General features: G+C 43.5%; 1 protein-coding gene across 4 annotated transcripts in view; it reads left to right on the forward strand.

Annotated features, from left to right (window-relative positions):
• kcnip4a (potassium voltage-gated channel interacting protein 4a) overlaps nucleotides 1-15,623 on the forward strand; it is a 73,023-nt gene that overhangs the window by 19,578 nt on the left and 37,822 nt on the right. The window contains exon 1 of one of the 4 annotated variants that reach the window (XM_019856198.1): nucleotides 6,648-6,993. The exons of the other annotated variants lie outside the window; for them this stretch is intronic. Coding sequence (XP_019711757.1) covers nucleotides 6,936-6,993 — 58 coding nt within the window. The 5' untranslated portion in view covers nucleotides 6,648-6,935. Of the gene's footprint in view, nucleotides 1-6,647; nucleotides 6,994-15,623 lie in introns of those variants that run through there. 4 annotated transcript variants of the gene reach the window in all.

A 15,623-nucleotide genomic window follows, 5' to 3' on the forward strand; every position in this document is an offset into this window, starting at 1 on the left:
ACGGCAGACCGCTTCCAAATGACAGCGGGAAAGTCACTCAACAAATCCTTCAAGTTGAAGTCCATGTTGTGCCGCGGAATTGCCAGCGAGCAGTTGATTGGGTGATATTCAAGAAAGTTAACGCATTCATTTTGTGAGAACGCGATGGTCACGACCGCCAGTGTTTCTTTCCCTCTCTGCCAATTTGAACCAATTAAACGTTCAGAAATTGATCTTTCCAACACAAGGGACCATATTTTGATTTTGAACCTTACCCGTCTGTATCAGCACTTGAACGGTGATGTTCAATATTAGATTCTGACGGTCTGATAACAGTGATCAAATATATTGCGGTATGGCGGTGTTAGAATTAAAGCTCTGAAATGATCTTTTTGAAATATTTGGGTAAATAAAAGCAGCATTCCCCCCCCCCCACTCCACCCAGTTGTCTCTTTATAGTTGGTACAGACAAAGTGTCGTGGACCATTTTAGGTTGAGCTAAATAAGTAAATAAATGTTAAAATTATTCTTCTGTTATCATTCTTCTTAGGAAGTCACAGTGGCCCATCACTGGAGAACTATTTTTAGAATAGACCCGTGACGTACTGAGGTTGTATGTTGTCCTTGGGGCTAACTGGTACCCGCTGGGCGCATTATTTATTTATTTATTTATATTTTTTTAGAACAATGCATATTCAGAGGAAAAGGCTTTCATGTTTGCAGTGTTGCTTTCATCATGCTCCCTCCCTCCCTCCTCCTACTCCGTGCGTAACTGCTCACCCCTCCGGTCTCTGCTCACTGAGGAGGGAAAAACAGTTCGTCTAATCACTTAAATTAATTAAAAGAGGCGAATCATTTAGTCCACACTACAAGCAGCCAGTCACATTGCGCTCTGCATGGACGTCCCCTCAAAAGTGAAAAGAAGACTGTGCAATACTGCAAAAGCAATTAAAACGAACCCAGCATCGCACCGAGTAATAACAGCATTCATGAGGTTGCCCGAAATTGGGTGGAGGTGGCCGTCTGCAAATTTCCCAGACAGATTTGTCGCTTGTGTGAGCTTGGCAATGGCGAGGAGGAGTTGATATATGAATTTGAATCTTTCCTTCTGTTTCCCAGCATTGTCTGTGCGGCGCTGAGCGCACCGAGAATTCAATTTAAATGCAAAGCGACATGAGAAGTGCCGGTTATTTGCCCCGCGTGCGGCCGTGCTTGGACCCCCGACCTGGTGGCTGAGGTGGGGACGTCATCACACGGGACGCGCCGTCGCCTCCGAATCGTTCGGCTTGCACCTAATGAGGATGGATCGCCATTTTCTGAGTGGCCTCTTTTGGGGTTATTCGCCCTCATTTTTTTTCCATCCGTTCAAGTACCAGCTGGACAAATGACGTAGTTACACTAAATACAAAGAGTCAACGCTTTTGACACTGATGCCTGTTCATCCTTTTGTTTTTAAAGAAATTACTTTCGAGTTGATCAACTGTTTTGTTCTTGTGTATTACTGTCAATGAGATATTTATAATGGCATTAGGTTATTTCCGTTCATTGAAAAGAAACGGACTAAATTTCACTCCCAAAAAAAAAAAAAGCAACTTTTATTTATTTATTTGTTTGTTTGTTTGTTTGTTTGTTTGCATGGTTTGGAAAAAACAGCAGATGACAGGAAGTGACCGGTGCAGACTTTTTGCCCGTCGAGATGTTTTCAGCCTGCCGCGGTTTGTCTCCATCTCCCGCAGCCGCAGGATCGCCGCTTCCTAATGCAATTTCATATGGCCTACAGGACGCAAAAAAGAAAGCAAATAAGTGTAATTGCAGATTTGCCGGAGTAAATAGAGCAGAGAAGCCGCAGCAATAAATAGAGACACAGTCAAAACAATGTTTGTTTTGCACATTATGGTCCTCAGTGGGATGTGTTTGAGTGTCCACAAAACTATTCCCAGAGGTGCTCCTTGTGCTGGACAAGCCAATAATTTGTTCAGTCCAAAAAACAAAAAAACAACCTCTAAAAATAAATTGAAAAAACATCCGGAAAACCACTTCCCCCTGCAACATTGAATCCCCCCCCCCCCCCCCCTCTTTTAAACCCCCCACACTAATTAAGTTCCTGCAAAGCCAATTTTTACCATGTAGGATTAATGCATTGAAAAGCACGGCTGGCGCTCAGCAGGCAACTGTCGGCGCATGAACGGAGATGAAGTGCGCTGTGCATTAGCGTCATGTGACTGGTGGGCGTGAAGCTCCAAGATGCTTCAGATCCATTTTTCTGGCCTCGTATGAGTCCCCCCCCCCCCCCTTCTTCTGCGAGGTGCGTGTTTGATGGACGACCCCGAGGTGACGTAGCCCGGAGCCACTGAGGCGGCCGCGCTCAGACGTTGCTCAGCTAAATGTTGAGTGCGTGTCGAGGCCGCAGTAAAAAATGCTCCTCGATGGGCAAAGTGGGGCTTTCAGATGTGACCCAGTGTGAATCCTTTGGAAGGGTTTTTTTTTTTTTAACGTTGGAGTCTTGTTGTGAAATGGTGGCGACCGCAGAAAAAAAAATTCTGATGTGAGCGATAATCAGGCCCGCAAATTTGGCCCACTTCTGTCGCGGGGCTAAATAACATTTCATTGATTTTGCTCCATGATGCCGCAGTTTGACCGTGAAATGGGTTTTAACCGTGAGGCAGACCTTAACCCTTTCTGGACTAACACCACTTAAAACCAAACGTTTCCTCAGGAAGACAGACAAAATCCACGTTTTGTATTTTTGCCATTTCTGCGGTCTTTGTTGAAAGTTGCTCATCATCGTCTAGCGCGTGGTTTTGCGGTAAGGTAGAACAACTTGAATGAACAAATTGGAACCAAGCCTGAAAATGCAACCCAAGTATTAATAACCACCCTGAAAGCAAGATGAATCATTGTGATGTTGTTCTTGTTGTTAATTATCTGCCTTGGTCATCTTACGTTCATTTTCTTTTTTTTTTTTTATCGATGATTTGGATGCCGCTTAATTGCCTTTTAATGCCCTTTTACATACAGTTTCGCATTTTTATGGCCCCAGGGGTCAAGCTCTGTGACAGTGTGATTAATGTCCTCTTTGAAAACCTTCCGCCGCTTAATTCACGCTTGCAAACAATGATGACAATGAAGCACTGCTTTTAAGCCTTTCATGCACCCTGGAGCCTGATAACATGATAAACTGCCCACTGTAGTGACCGCTGTCCCTGAAAGGGTTAAGAACACCCCTGTAGCCGGCTGATCACTTTTTGGATGCAAATGTCGCCTTCGGGCCTTGAATAACGACGCTGGTCAACTTAGTTCATTTGTTTTTGCATTCTGCGTGTCTTTTTGCAAGAAAAATGCCACGTAGATTCCCTCTCAATCTGCTGGGATTAATGAGCGAAAGCGCTTGGCTGCGCTTCAGCTCGTAAATGAGATGCTAAAAATACGAGCAATGGCTTCATGATTTGGATCACATTGGATTAGCTGTTTGCCTCGCTCGCAAAGTCGAGTGATGATTGAAATGATGGCCCGTGGGGAGTTCGCATCACAATTTATGTTTGACGTGAGTACCGTGAACCAGTTTTCACTTGGGGGCACACATTCCAGACTCACTTGCAGTAGGTGCCACTCTATGTTTTGGTAAGACCTTCACGGAAAAAACGTGTACCTACTCCTCATTGAGTGTCTGAAACGGATTAATTGGATTTACATTACTTCCTATGGTAAATACTGCTTTGGTTTTCATTTGATTTGAATTTAGTCCGAATTTGTGGCACAGATGATCCATAATAAGCAATGGTGGTAAAAAGATGGAAAATTTAAAGGGAAACAAATGTCATCACCTGCTGATTTCCATGAAATAGCGGCAATTTCTGCGATACGCAAGTTGAGACGTACCGCACAAAATCTGCAAAATGAAGGCACGGTGGTCGCTAGTTAACCCGCAAAACCGCAATATCAATTATTTTCAAGGAACTCATTGGTTAAAATTAGCCTCAACTGAGCTCCTAAGAGCAAGAAGCCTGTTGATTTTCAACGTGACTTCATAGTTTCATCAAAGCAACAATTGTGCACCTGTGGGAGGAATTCCATCTAATTGCAAAACATTGTTCTGAATATCCTCTTTACTTTTTTTTTGGCACAGTGCTCCAGCTGTGCATATCTAAATGCAATATCCCGTCTTGAGGACTTCGCCGCCAATATTGCCCAAAGGAAGCGTGTGTGAGAAGCTACGCTGATTGCTTTGAGCCTCAGAATTGCTCCTTCTGTGACCGTGTAACGCACATATGTCAGAGTACCGGCCCGCGGGCCAAATCCGGCCCGCGAGAATGTTTTCAGTGGCCCCTGGGATGATATTGATTTATTATTAGAACCGGCCCGCGGACCGCAGCAAGCCGAGAGCCCGCAGATCTTTTACACGCACCAATACTACATTTCCCACAATGCAACGGTGACGCGCCAAGCACTCGGCCGCTTTATTTAAATATTTATTAGTCTAGCAGTCGTTCCCATAACAGTGACATTAGCTTTCAGATACCCATCAAAAATGGCAAAACGGAAGGCGGACACTGAGAACCGGGGGTTTTAAACAAGGTGGGAGTCGAAGTACATGTTCATGGACGTAGCTGGAAAACTTGTGTGTCTTCTGTGCGGAGAAAGTGTGGCGCGATTGAAATTGTGTAATCTGAGACGACATCATGAAACGAAACAATGAAATCCCCCTTCCCCCTCCATGTCCATGAAAAACGGTATACTTAACGTTTGTGACGAAGTTTACCCCGAAAAAAAGCAACTCTTTTTAAACGTGAGGATTAGCAGAAACACAATTGCAGTGTTTCTGCAAAGATACGGCAGTGCGTGGCGTGCTGCGCAGTTTGCCCGTTTCCTCCCCGACACAGTGGCCCCGCTGCGTATCCAGGCTGCTCAAACGTTGTCGAAAGTTTGGCAGCACATACGTGTGTGAACAACTATTTTCTTTGATGAAGCTGAACAAAACATCACACAGAAGTCGATTTACTGCTGAACACCCTCACTCAATGTTGAGGATTTGCTCAGCTCAGAGCCTGACCCCAAATATTGATGAACTTGTAGAAAAATTAAGACACCACCGAGTATCAGCCTCAGCCTCAAAAAAGTGAATATTACCTATAATATACTGTGCAATCACATATTAAGAGTTTTTACTCAGTTCAAGTTTAAAAATTAAAGTATATTTGCTTTCGCTGCTTGTTACTTCTCCTTGAAGAAAGTGTTGTCTTTGGTTTATACATTTTTGCACTTTATTTTGTTGTATTTCAATCCAATTATGTTTTAAAAATATTTTATTCGAGTAAATGATCGAAAATTACTGTACTATTATTTGTTTTTCTTTTAAGTAAATTTAGCCTACTTTTGCTAAAAGAGAAAATATGGACTATTGATAGTGCCTTGAATATCGGCTTCTTTCATTCATGTTATGGGTATTTTTATACAAAGGAAATTTTTTTGTGCCTGTTGCAAATTAAGCTGACTGACATAGCCATAAAAAAATGTTGCTTTATTTATCTGACCATATTGGAATGTATTTGTTAGGTTTTCAGTCAGTTAAATTTGATTCAATAAACAATGTGTGGTCATTTTTAAAATTTTCAATGAACATTCGATCAGTCCGGCCCTCGGCTTGCAGCAAAATTTTTTATCTGGCCCTCCGTCCATTTGACTTTGACACCCCTGGTGTAACGTTTACTCATGCTTGATGAGAGTTGGAAAAAGTCAAGAAGTATTGTTTGGGAAAGAAGCTTTGACACCTCACACGGCACCTAAGGTGCTCTGTCACGTCATGGAAAATAAAAGACGGCACACTGCACTCTCTTATTTACATTGAGCCCCCTTCTAAATCTCTTCCAGCCACGGAATGCTCTTTAGTTTGACGGCGTTTGGAAGTGAGGGAGCTTTTGGACTGTCAGGTGGTTCGAATGGAGCAATTGCGACCTCTAGAGTCCAAACCACCACAGTACGCACTGAGAATTACGGACTGATATGTTCCGTGTGTGTGTGTGTGTGTGTGTGTGTGTGTGTGTGTGTGTGTGTGTGTGTGTGTGTGTATACAGTACAATAACTCACTTCAGCTGCACTTTAAAACAGCCACCGCTGTATACAAAGTGTTGTCATTCATCATACTTGGCCAATAAAGATGATTCTGAGTTCATGTAAATAACCCCCCACCCCCTCCCAAAAAATACAAAATATATAATTTTGAAAGAAGATCGCTAGAATTAAAAGAGATCAATTTGACAAGGAGCAGAATTTTTTTTTTAAACTTTGTGGCCATCTACTGGCCGTTTTGAAGTGAAGCTCAGAAATTCCACCGTTCTATTATTCATCTTTTTGTGTATCATTTGTACCGTTCACATCATAGCACACATTTTCTGCAAAATCTCTGACTTTTCTTTCAACGAGATTGAACATGTCTGACCTTCACCTTAATCCACGCAATCTTCCCCCGAGGATTAGTGTTGAGGACGCAATAGCCGTCCCTGTAATTACACCACAAAGAGGAAAAAAAAAACCACATTGTGTCCTCCACACCTGCATCACAGAAGCAAAGCCTAGATACTTTCGTCTCCGCGCTTGTGGAGTGCGACCATTCATCTTGGTGGCTTTCTTTGGCTCGGTCGAGATGCTCCCCCCGTCTCCAAGAAAGAAAGTGGGGGAGGGTTTAACGGGAGCTTGCATCCCAACTCCAAACTCCAAGCAGCGCTTGCAGTGCAGCTGTAGCAAGCCGGTGTAACTGGAAAGCAAGTTTTTGTTTTTTTTTTTTTCCTCCCTCCGCCTGTCTCTCTCTTTCACTCACTCACTCCAATGTGAGGCTTCACTCGAGCGTGGGAGGCAAAAGTGTGTGTGTGTGCGTGTGTGTGTGTGTGTGCGTGTATGAGTGTGTGGGATTCGAGCAGGACTTTCAGATCACTCGCAGCAAGGGAGCCTTGTAGGCCATTATGGGCGCTTTAATGGTCATCTTCTCTCTTCAGCCCAAACAAAGACGCAAGCCTACAGGTAGGAAGCCAGACAGGGTATTTTTTATTTTTTATGTTGAGTGTGTGAACAATCTCCAGACGCCGTGCCCGTACGGCCCCGTCGGGAATGCGCTCTGCCAACTTGATGATTTCAAGCTCCTTTTAACCTTCCGCGAGCAATGGTGATGTCATGCCACAAATTTCAGCTGTTGCTCGGTGCAAATTGAGAAATGAGCGTGCGGCAGCTTTTTCCATTTCCTTCGGCAATCCATTTTCTCGCCAGGCCAGCAGATCATGAAATGGACTTCAAATTCACATTATTTTGTTGTTGTTGTTGTTGTTGTTGTGAGGGGAGGGAGAGTTACGGGGGTGCAAAGTTTGGGGGTGCCTTGTTTGCTCTGCCTTCGATGTGCTGACAGTGTTGGTAAGGCACCAAGGTGGTTTAATTAGCTCGGCAGCTTTTTTTATGGGGGGCGCCGCAGTGAACATGCAAGGCACAGCAGCCTGGTTTTGATGCATTTGCACTGTAAGCATATCTTACATGCAGCCACATGGGAGGGAAACCCATATACGGCATGTACACACGACCACAAGACAAGTGTTCTCTTCGTATAGGGCACAAATGTCATCGATTTAAACCTCTTATTACGCAGAAATGTTTTTTTTTTTTGGTGTTGTTGTTGAATGTACTCATTTTTATTTCATCTAATGGCTGCACGAAATAACGTCGTCTGGATCATCCATTTTTAAGTAGACTATACATCTACCGGATTTTATTTTGTGCAACCACTTGACGAAATAAAATTAACTTACACACACCATTTTTTGGGGTGGGGGTGGGGGTTATGAGCTTAATATCAATTGAATTGAAAGTCGAAAATTTTGTGATGGAATCATCGGGATTTTTGGAAAATCAAACATGCGCCATGTCAAATGGACCCATGAAGAAAAACAGCAATTTTCAGTTGGAAATGGCTTTTCCTGCATGTGTTCCTAAAAATATTTTTGACACTGATTTCACAAAGGCCTTTACATTTTTCTTGCACACCAAGTTCTTGAGATGTTTTTTTTTGCGTTTTTTTTTTTTTTTGTTTGACGTATAGAAGCTTGCACAATACAGATATTACCATGCATTATAATGACGTTTCAGAAAAAAAAAATCCATCTGTTGCCAAACTTAAACCTTAATTCAGAAATATTACTAAATATATTGTTATATTACATAATTATATTTATCCATCCATTATCTATTATTTTGATTATGATGATGAAAACCTGATGTGCTTAAGAAGTCAGATCTGGAATCAGTGCAAAACATTAATTCAAAAAAGGGGCCCGTCCCAATTCCCCGCAAATAGCGATTGTCTGATGTAAAGTAACTCAACAAGTTGTTTAAATTGAACAGATTGGTGCAAGATCGGATTGGAGCTCAGTTAATGTATTTTTTTATTTTTTTATTTTGATGGGCTCCAAAATCGTGGTCATTTGAAGCCTAATTGTTTTGTGTTCTTGGAAAGAAAAATGCAAGCGTATGCTGCTCTTGCTCTCGCTCCATGGAGCAAAATAATGGAAGGAGGCTCTTAACAAGCCACTCTGCAGCTCGCCATTTACCGCCATAGTTTGCATGACAAGAGCCGACCGTCCCACAAGCCCCCTCAGGTGTTGGCGCATCGTGTGCGTGGTCAGGATCTGAATGTTTGTGTTTTTGCCGCGTGGGAGGAAGCTGCTTACTCAGGCTACCAACTGGTCAAATGAGTTGTCTGCGACAAGAGACCACTGAAAGGCACGTGGAGGGGGCTCCGTTGTCTTCATCCCCCGTCATCCTCCTCATCCTTCCCCAAGCGTGCCGTTGCGGGCCATGTTTCTGACGCCGGCCCCGGGTGTCTTTGTCGGACCTTCTGTTGTTTGGAAAAAGTGAGCGGAGAACGTGGAGACCACTGAGGGGAGAGCAGCTGTCATTTTTTTTTTTTTTTGTATCCATGGTTACCTGACAACCAGCATGCTCCCTGACAGAAGCAAACCTGGGCCACAGGTAGAGAGCTTCCCCATCGTCACACCAGAGAAATATTTTCAGTTTGAGCTTTCATTTGGTTGCAGGCTGCTCGAGAACCCAACCGATAAATTGGTGCATAGGTGAACGTTTCTTCAATCTATCCACATCAGTCAAAAATAGTTCCTTTAAATTGGGGCATCATTTTCAAGAGAAAAAAATGCAGTAACTTTTAAATTTACATTTTTTGACATTTATGACAAACAGGATACATTTTCAAACTTGCAATATCTCACTGTTATTAAATAATTCACTGCCGGACCAGTTCAAATGGATTTTTGACGTCTGTAGCCGTCAATGGCAGTGAATGAATTGAAAATGTTGATAAATTGCAATTCTCGTATTTTAGCAGGAAACATGATGTTCATGAAGATGATTTGCCTTCATTGCCCCACGTGAAATAATGTGGTGGGCCGGATTGGGCCCCTGGGCCTTGAGTTTTACACCTGCACTTTCGTGAAACAAGCCATATACATTTTTGACGAGAAAACGTTTTTTTGAACAGTAAAGAATACTGATTTGTTCATCGCCTAATGAAAATTTGAGTCATTTCGTATCACCAATAAAACGACGTCAGTCCACATATATGAACTTTTTGCTGCCAGGCTCCTCCTTGGTGTCCGGCAAAATCGATGTCGGCCCCCCAAAATCTTATCGGTCGGATTCTATTTCATAGCTAGTCCACCTACCAAAGTTTTGCAATCCTCAAACCTGAAATGTTTGAAACCCTTGCCCGTGCGTCCCCGTGCTGTGGTAAACCCCAATATTCCAACTGGCCGAGTTTGCGCTCGCCTCGATTGTCACACGCGTCCATCTTGTTCAGCAGTACCAGATGGGACATGACAATGACAGCCCGTCCGTCGGCCCTGCCGCTTCTGTCTGGCCCGATTGATGACGAGGGCTGCAAATGTTTCCGATTCCTTCCCAGATGGTCAATGTTGCTTTGTGTTGTTGGCGATTAGGAGCTGGACTAACAAGTAGGATTCAGCACCCTGAGCAGCGGGGAACGTTGGCGGCCACACTCGCCATTTGTCGCGCAGCTCATAATCATGTTTTGCGCATAAACAATAGAAACAAGATACAGTACTCGCTTGTTCATGCTGCTGCTCTCAATTTGACCCAGATCAAAAAAACAAAACAACAACAACAAAATAAAACAAGTTTTATCTGAGAGGCATGCACTAAATTGGAGTGAAATGATTGACTTTCTCTTTTGGGTTCTTTTCTTTTTTGGGGGTTGATCCAGAGTTAAAATGTCTTTTTTTTTTCCTTTTTTCGGGGGGCGGGGGAGGGGGGCAGTAGTTCTTTCCAGCTATGGGTTGCAGTTTCTATCTTTGTCCACTCGGTGGAGGCAAAGTCACAAAATGCAGTACAACATTGCTTGCATTTGCTTGGTTCGAAATTGTATTATTCTTATTATTATGTTATTAATTAACGGGCACCATTTACAAGATTGCACTGAGATCATTTGTGTTGCATTTGTACACACGTTGGCATGCATTATGAAATAATCTGCCATAGTTTATGAATATTGCCTGTTTTTTTAAGATGCCAAATTAAAAACACTAATCAACAATTTTTTTTTTTTTTTACTAAATTTTATAATCAGAGATACATGTAAACTTTTCAAGAAAAACTTTTTGCGCTGATTCTGAATGCGCCCTGTTTTTTTCAGCTCTCACATTTATAATAGTAACAAAAATATATGTGATACATTTAGCAATATTTATGTATTGAGGGTGACGTTTAGCAACAGGTGGATTTTTTTTTTCTGACACATGGCTAAAAACTGCAACACATATAAATCAAAACAAAAAATGAAAATATCTCAATAACTGGATGTGCTAGTTTGTGCACTTAGTATGTACCGATTATGAGACGATTTGCTGTGGCTGCACTGAAACGTCTCATTAGCCAATAACTAGATGTGCTAGTTTGTGCGCTTATGATTCTGAGATGATTTGCTGTGGCTGCACTGAAACGTCTCATTAGCATTTACTGTGGCAATCGATCGAATGGCGTGTACGCGTCGGAGCTTGTCGTCAGCAGGCAGGTGTGAACACACACACACACACACACACACACACACTTGTAGCAATCGATCGAATGGCGTGTTCACGTCGGAGCTTGTCGTCAGCGGGCAGGTGTGAACACACGCACACACACACACACACACACACGCACACACACACACACACACACACACACACACCCACCTTTGCATTTTGGGGGACTTAATAGTGTCATCAGGGCATCATTTTCCTGAAAAGGGGCATATTTTAAATCATTTCCTCAAAAATCTTCGAAATATTTTTTTCTAGAATGTGACTTTTTCAAAAGTCTTCAACCATTTTTTCTTGAAAATATTCCACGTATTTCATTAAAAAAAATCTATTGTCTACGTTTGAATGTGATGAACAAACATGGGCGCCTCATCACATTCTTCCTCCCCCTCCCCTTCCTCCTCTTCCTGGTTATCGTCGTTCTCGCCAAAGAGCGCCCCACACACACACACACGTACACACACGTACACACACGTACACACGAGTCTCTCGAGCTCCGTTTTGATGGCTCCGTTGAAATGAACTTGGAGGGTCTGGAGATGATGGCCGTGCTGGCCGTGGTGGTCCTCGTCGTGAAGGTGATGGAGCAGTTTGGATTGTTGGACATCGGCCACGCCGGTAAGACGAGCGGGAATGGGTCAAGAAAGTCAACTTTGCTGTGCACTTATTTCTGAACAGTATCTTTCAACGTTCATAATTAACCTGCCTATTATGAAGCATCAAAAAGTACGTTTTTGGGGGGGTGGGGCTTTGCAATTTTTTTTCTCCTGAAATAGCATCTTTTTTTTTTTTTTTCCTCAAAAGTGCCTCAGATGTCTCATCTCGTTTGCTCATCATTTTCATTTTAACCATTCCATGCACCTTATAACCTGATCACATGACAAGATGTCGCCAAAAAGGTTAAAATGCGAACACCCTCCAATTGTTCCAAACTGACTGAGTAACATTACCACAAATCGAGGTTTCCTTGTTACGTTTTATCATGATGGCAACATTTTCGATCTGCATTTGCGATTTGGAGAAGGCATAAGAAAGTTATGGATTTTCCTGGTGGTGTCTGCCAGTCGTATTTCACGCGCCGGCCGGCTGGACCGGATGGCGGCTGCGACCCTCCTGGGTCGCGGCTGCCTTTTTATTTCTCCCCTCGCTGTCCCCGCCGCCATCCTCATCCTTCGTCGGCCGCTGACCTTTTTCGCTGGCCCATCAGGCCGGTCGGCGGTCTGCTGACAAACGGCTCGGCGTAAATCGAACGACGGCCGTTCAATGTTATCAGCTCCCGCATGTGGGCCTGCTCGTTTTTTTTTTCTCTGTCACTCTTTTGTTTTCCTCCTCTTTGAGTAAGCCCACATAAATAGGCCTTATTGGCTGAAAGGTAGGTGGCGCTGTTGGCAACAAAAGATTGGTGAGGGTGGAGCCAACTCAACCCGGCACGTTTTAAATCAACAAACAAACAAATAAATAAATGAATAGAGATGATCACACTATGGGATTTACACAGTGGACCTCCGCATATTTAGCTGGGGTTATTTCTTGGTTTAATTTTTCCCATGCTTTTACAATGATTGTCAATTAGACAGGGATTATTGCTATTCGCGACCCGGCGCAGCAGGAACGTAACCAGAAATATTTCAGCGGGGTTGCCACGGTTACACAACACCTCAATAAGGGATGGCGCATTTTTATCATTTGCAGTCAAATAACGCCCTCTGTACGAGTCATTGTTATTTTTTTTCATGAAATCGTGACTGTGGATGGTCCAATCAATGAGGACTTCACGGCCATATTTGCTTGTTTGCTCTGGTGTGAATGTCAGGTTTGTTTTGGTATCGGCAGTAAGAATTACATGTTTTTAACTGAAGGGTGGAGCTACCGAAGTTTGTGTTGAGATCAGTTGTAAGTTTGTTCTTTAAATTTGCAATTACTCTCAATTAATTGCATGTGAGCAGCAAGGGCTCGAAGAATATTGCATCCACCTGATAATAGCAAATAAGTCACAGGTATCGAATTATTCCTCTCGATCTGGGGTGCCCAGGACTGGACTAAAATGTATTTTGGTGTATATTTTCTCGAAAAAAAGGTGCGTATTTTCTGCAAAATAACTTTCATTTTCAAAGAAAAATTACATATTTCCGAGGAAAAAAGGCACTTCGTTTTTGCGAAATATGTTTTGCATATTTTTAGCAAAAAGTCTGTTTTCAAGAAGAAGCATTGCCTATTTTGGCCTTTTTTTCTCGCATAAATCTACAACATACAACTTAAACTCATTGCAATTTTTTGTTCCAATAATACTCTCAACACAAAAGAACACTTAGCTGAAATATGAAATGCTTCGTACCCGTGCTGGCAGAGCTCCCGGTTGCTCCTCGTAATTCCGCACCTTCGCCCTTGCATCTCGTCAGCAAAGGCGACAGACTGCTTTCAATCAGCGTCACACTAAGTCACGGCAGGTGTCCCCTAATTGTGTTCCCCCCACCCCCTCCTTGGCGTCCGAAGATGACGTGCCAACCAGCTTTGATTGATGAGCGAGCGAACTGCACCGTTCACGGTTCACTTGACGCGAGTTAATGAAAATGATGAGATGATGACGTGGGTAGCTGATCGAGTTACACTCTTTCGCTGCTCCTGGTCGACATACTTTCCTTTGCGTGTAAAATTGTTATAAGTAAACATTTTATCCTTATTAACATGAAAGAAAACAAAAAAAAAAAACAAATATAAATTGGTTGTCTAGCTTTATGATCATCGTTGATACTCGCTGCGCACACTTTTACAATGGGAGCACCACTGCCACCTACTGTAGTGGATGTGCAATTACACTTTATTCCAGTGTGGCAAAAAAATGGTTCCCTCGGGTTGCCCCCTCTCCTACCCCCGAAGTCGTACCTAGCACCTCAATTGTGGTGGGAGGGGAGGGGGGGCAATACTTCAGAAGGGCTGCTGTAGTATTATTGTTTATCCAAGATACAAGTATGCAATGTTTGTTTCAAGAACATATACAACTTTTTCTGAAAAAAATATACTTCTTAAATTTCTGATTTTTCTCAAGAACATACCCTTGTTCTTTTCGAGAAAATATTTTACATCGAAAAAAAAATGGAACTTTGTGAGAAAAATGTTTTTTTCATTCTTAACTTTCAAATTTTGCACCATCAACCAATCGGTCAGTGTAATGATTCCTTCCTTTCGGTGGACAGTTTTGAAAGGAGCAGCAGTTTTTGAAAAAGGCCAGTAGATGGTGGTATGCTCTGTTATTTGCTGCTGACCCCCCCCCCCCCCACCCCCAGCATCGCAAACGTGTAGTAGGGAAAAGGTCCCACATCATAAGTGAATAGTAATGAAGTGTTCCAGAGGAGTGTATCACGTTCTCTTGACATCACTCCTCCCTCCCTCCTTGCCTCCCTCGCTTCCTCACACCTCCCTTCATCCTCCTCCCTCACCATCCTCCCATTGCTCGCTGCTTCTCAAGTGCAAGAGCGGAGTTTGCTCCCACTGCGTTCCCGTCAGTATCGTCTGGATCGAGTTCACGTCCTCGCCGACGCTAATGCGATTGCTTTGGTGACCCGACACTTTTGAGGTAACGGAGTCGACCGGGATTTAGGAAGTGGGCAGGCGGGAGACTGGTGCCAGAGGGTGCCCGGCTTGTGCGCCCGGGCCCGTCCGGCTTAGCGCTGGAGTGGGCACAGGGGAACTGGAGCGCGGGACCGGGCGCCAGCCCTGGTGGCTTTGAAGGTGAGGAGGGGGACGGCTCCGGCTCGGGGCAGGGGGGCGACGAGTGGTCCGAGAGCGGCTCGGTGCTGAGCGCCATCTGGGAGACGGAGGGGCTGCAGACGGTGGGCATCGTGGTACTGGTGGTCGCTTCCATCAAGCTGCTGCACATCCTGGGGATCATCAACTTCTCCGAGGGTAAGACCCCAAGGAACGAGTGTTCCAACATACGGGGTGTCCCGAGTAAATGTACGAAGTCTTCATTCTGGGGTCTTTATTGACACAAACTAGCCTAATGAGCTCAATTCAAGAAAATAAAATTGAATGGAAGGCATTAAAGATACATTTCAAACTGGGTTCCACAATTTTTAAAATCACAGCAGATGACGTTCATGGGGGAAAAAGAAAAGAAAATAAAAGTCGAGTTCCTATTGTGAAAAAGTGTTTTGGACCCATCGGTAAAAACAACTAGCCTAGTTCCTGTCGTAAAGAACTATCTAGTATTTGCAACAACTATCAAGAACTCTGTCTTAAAAAAAATAAACTGCTTTGGATCCTGTTGTAAAGAACTGTCTACTGCACTGTCGAAAAAAAACAAAACAGTTTAGTTCCTGTCTCACACTCCATCACGAAGAAAAAACTGTCTGATACCCGTCTTAACCCTTTCAGGGACAGCGGTCACGAGAGTGGACAGCTTATCATCTTATCACGTTATAGGGTGCATGAAAGGGTTCAAGTCATGTCTCGTGTCTACTGTTGGCGTGGAACCGTCTAAAATTGGCAAGTACCTGTTGTGTACAGTCGAACTTTCAAGTCCCCGTCAGAAAGAGCAGTCAGTACCCATTGTGGAAC

This window comes from Hippocampus comes, unplaced genomic scaffold (assembly GCF_001891065.2).
Source record: "Hippocampus comes isolate QL1 unplaced genomic scaffold, H_comes_QL1_v1.1 scaffold246, whole genome shotgun sequence".
In the NCBI taxonomy this organism is placed as follows: domain Eukaryota; kingdom Metazoa; phylum Chordata; class Actinopteri; order Syngnathiformes; family Syngnathidae; genus Hippocampus; species Hippocampus comes.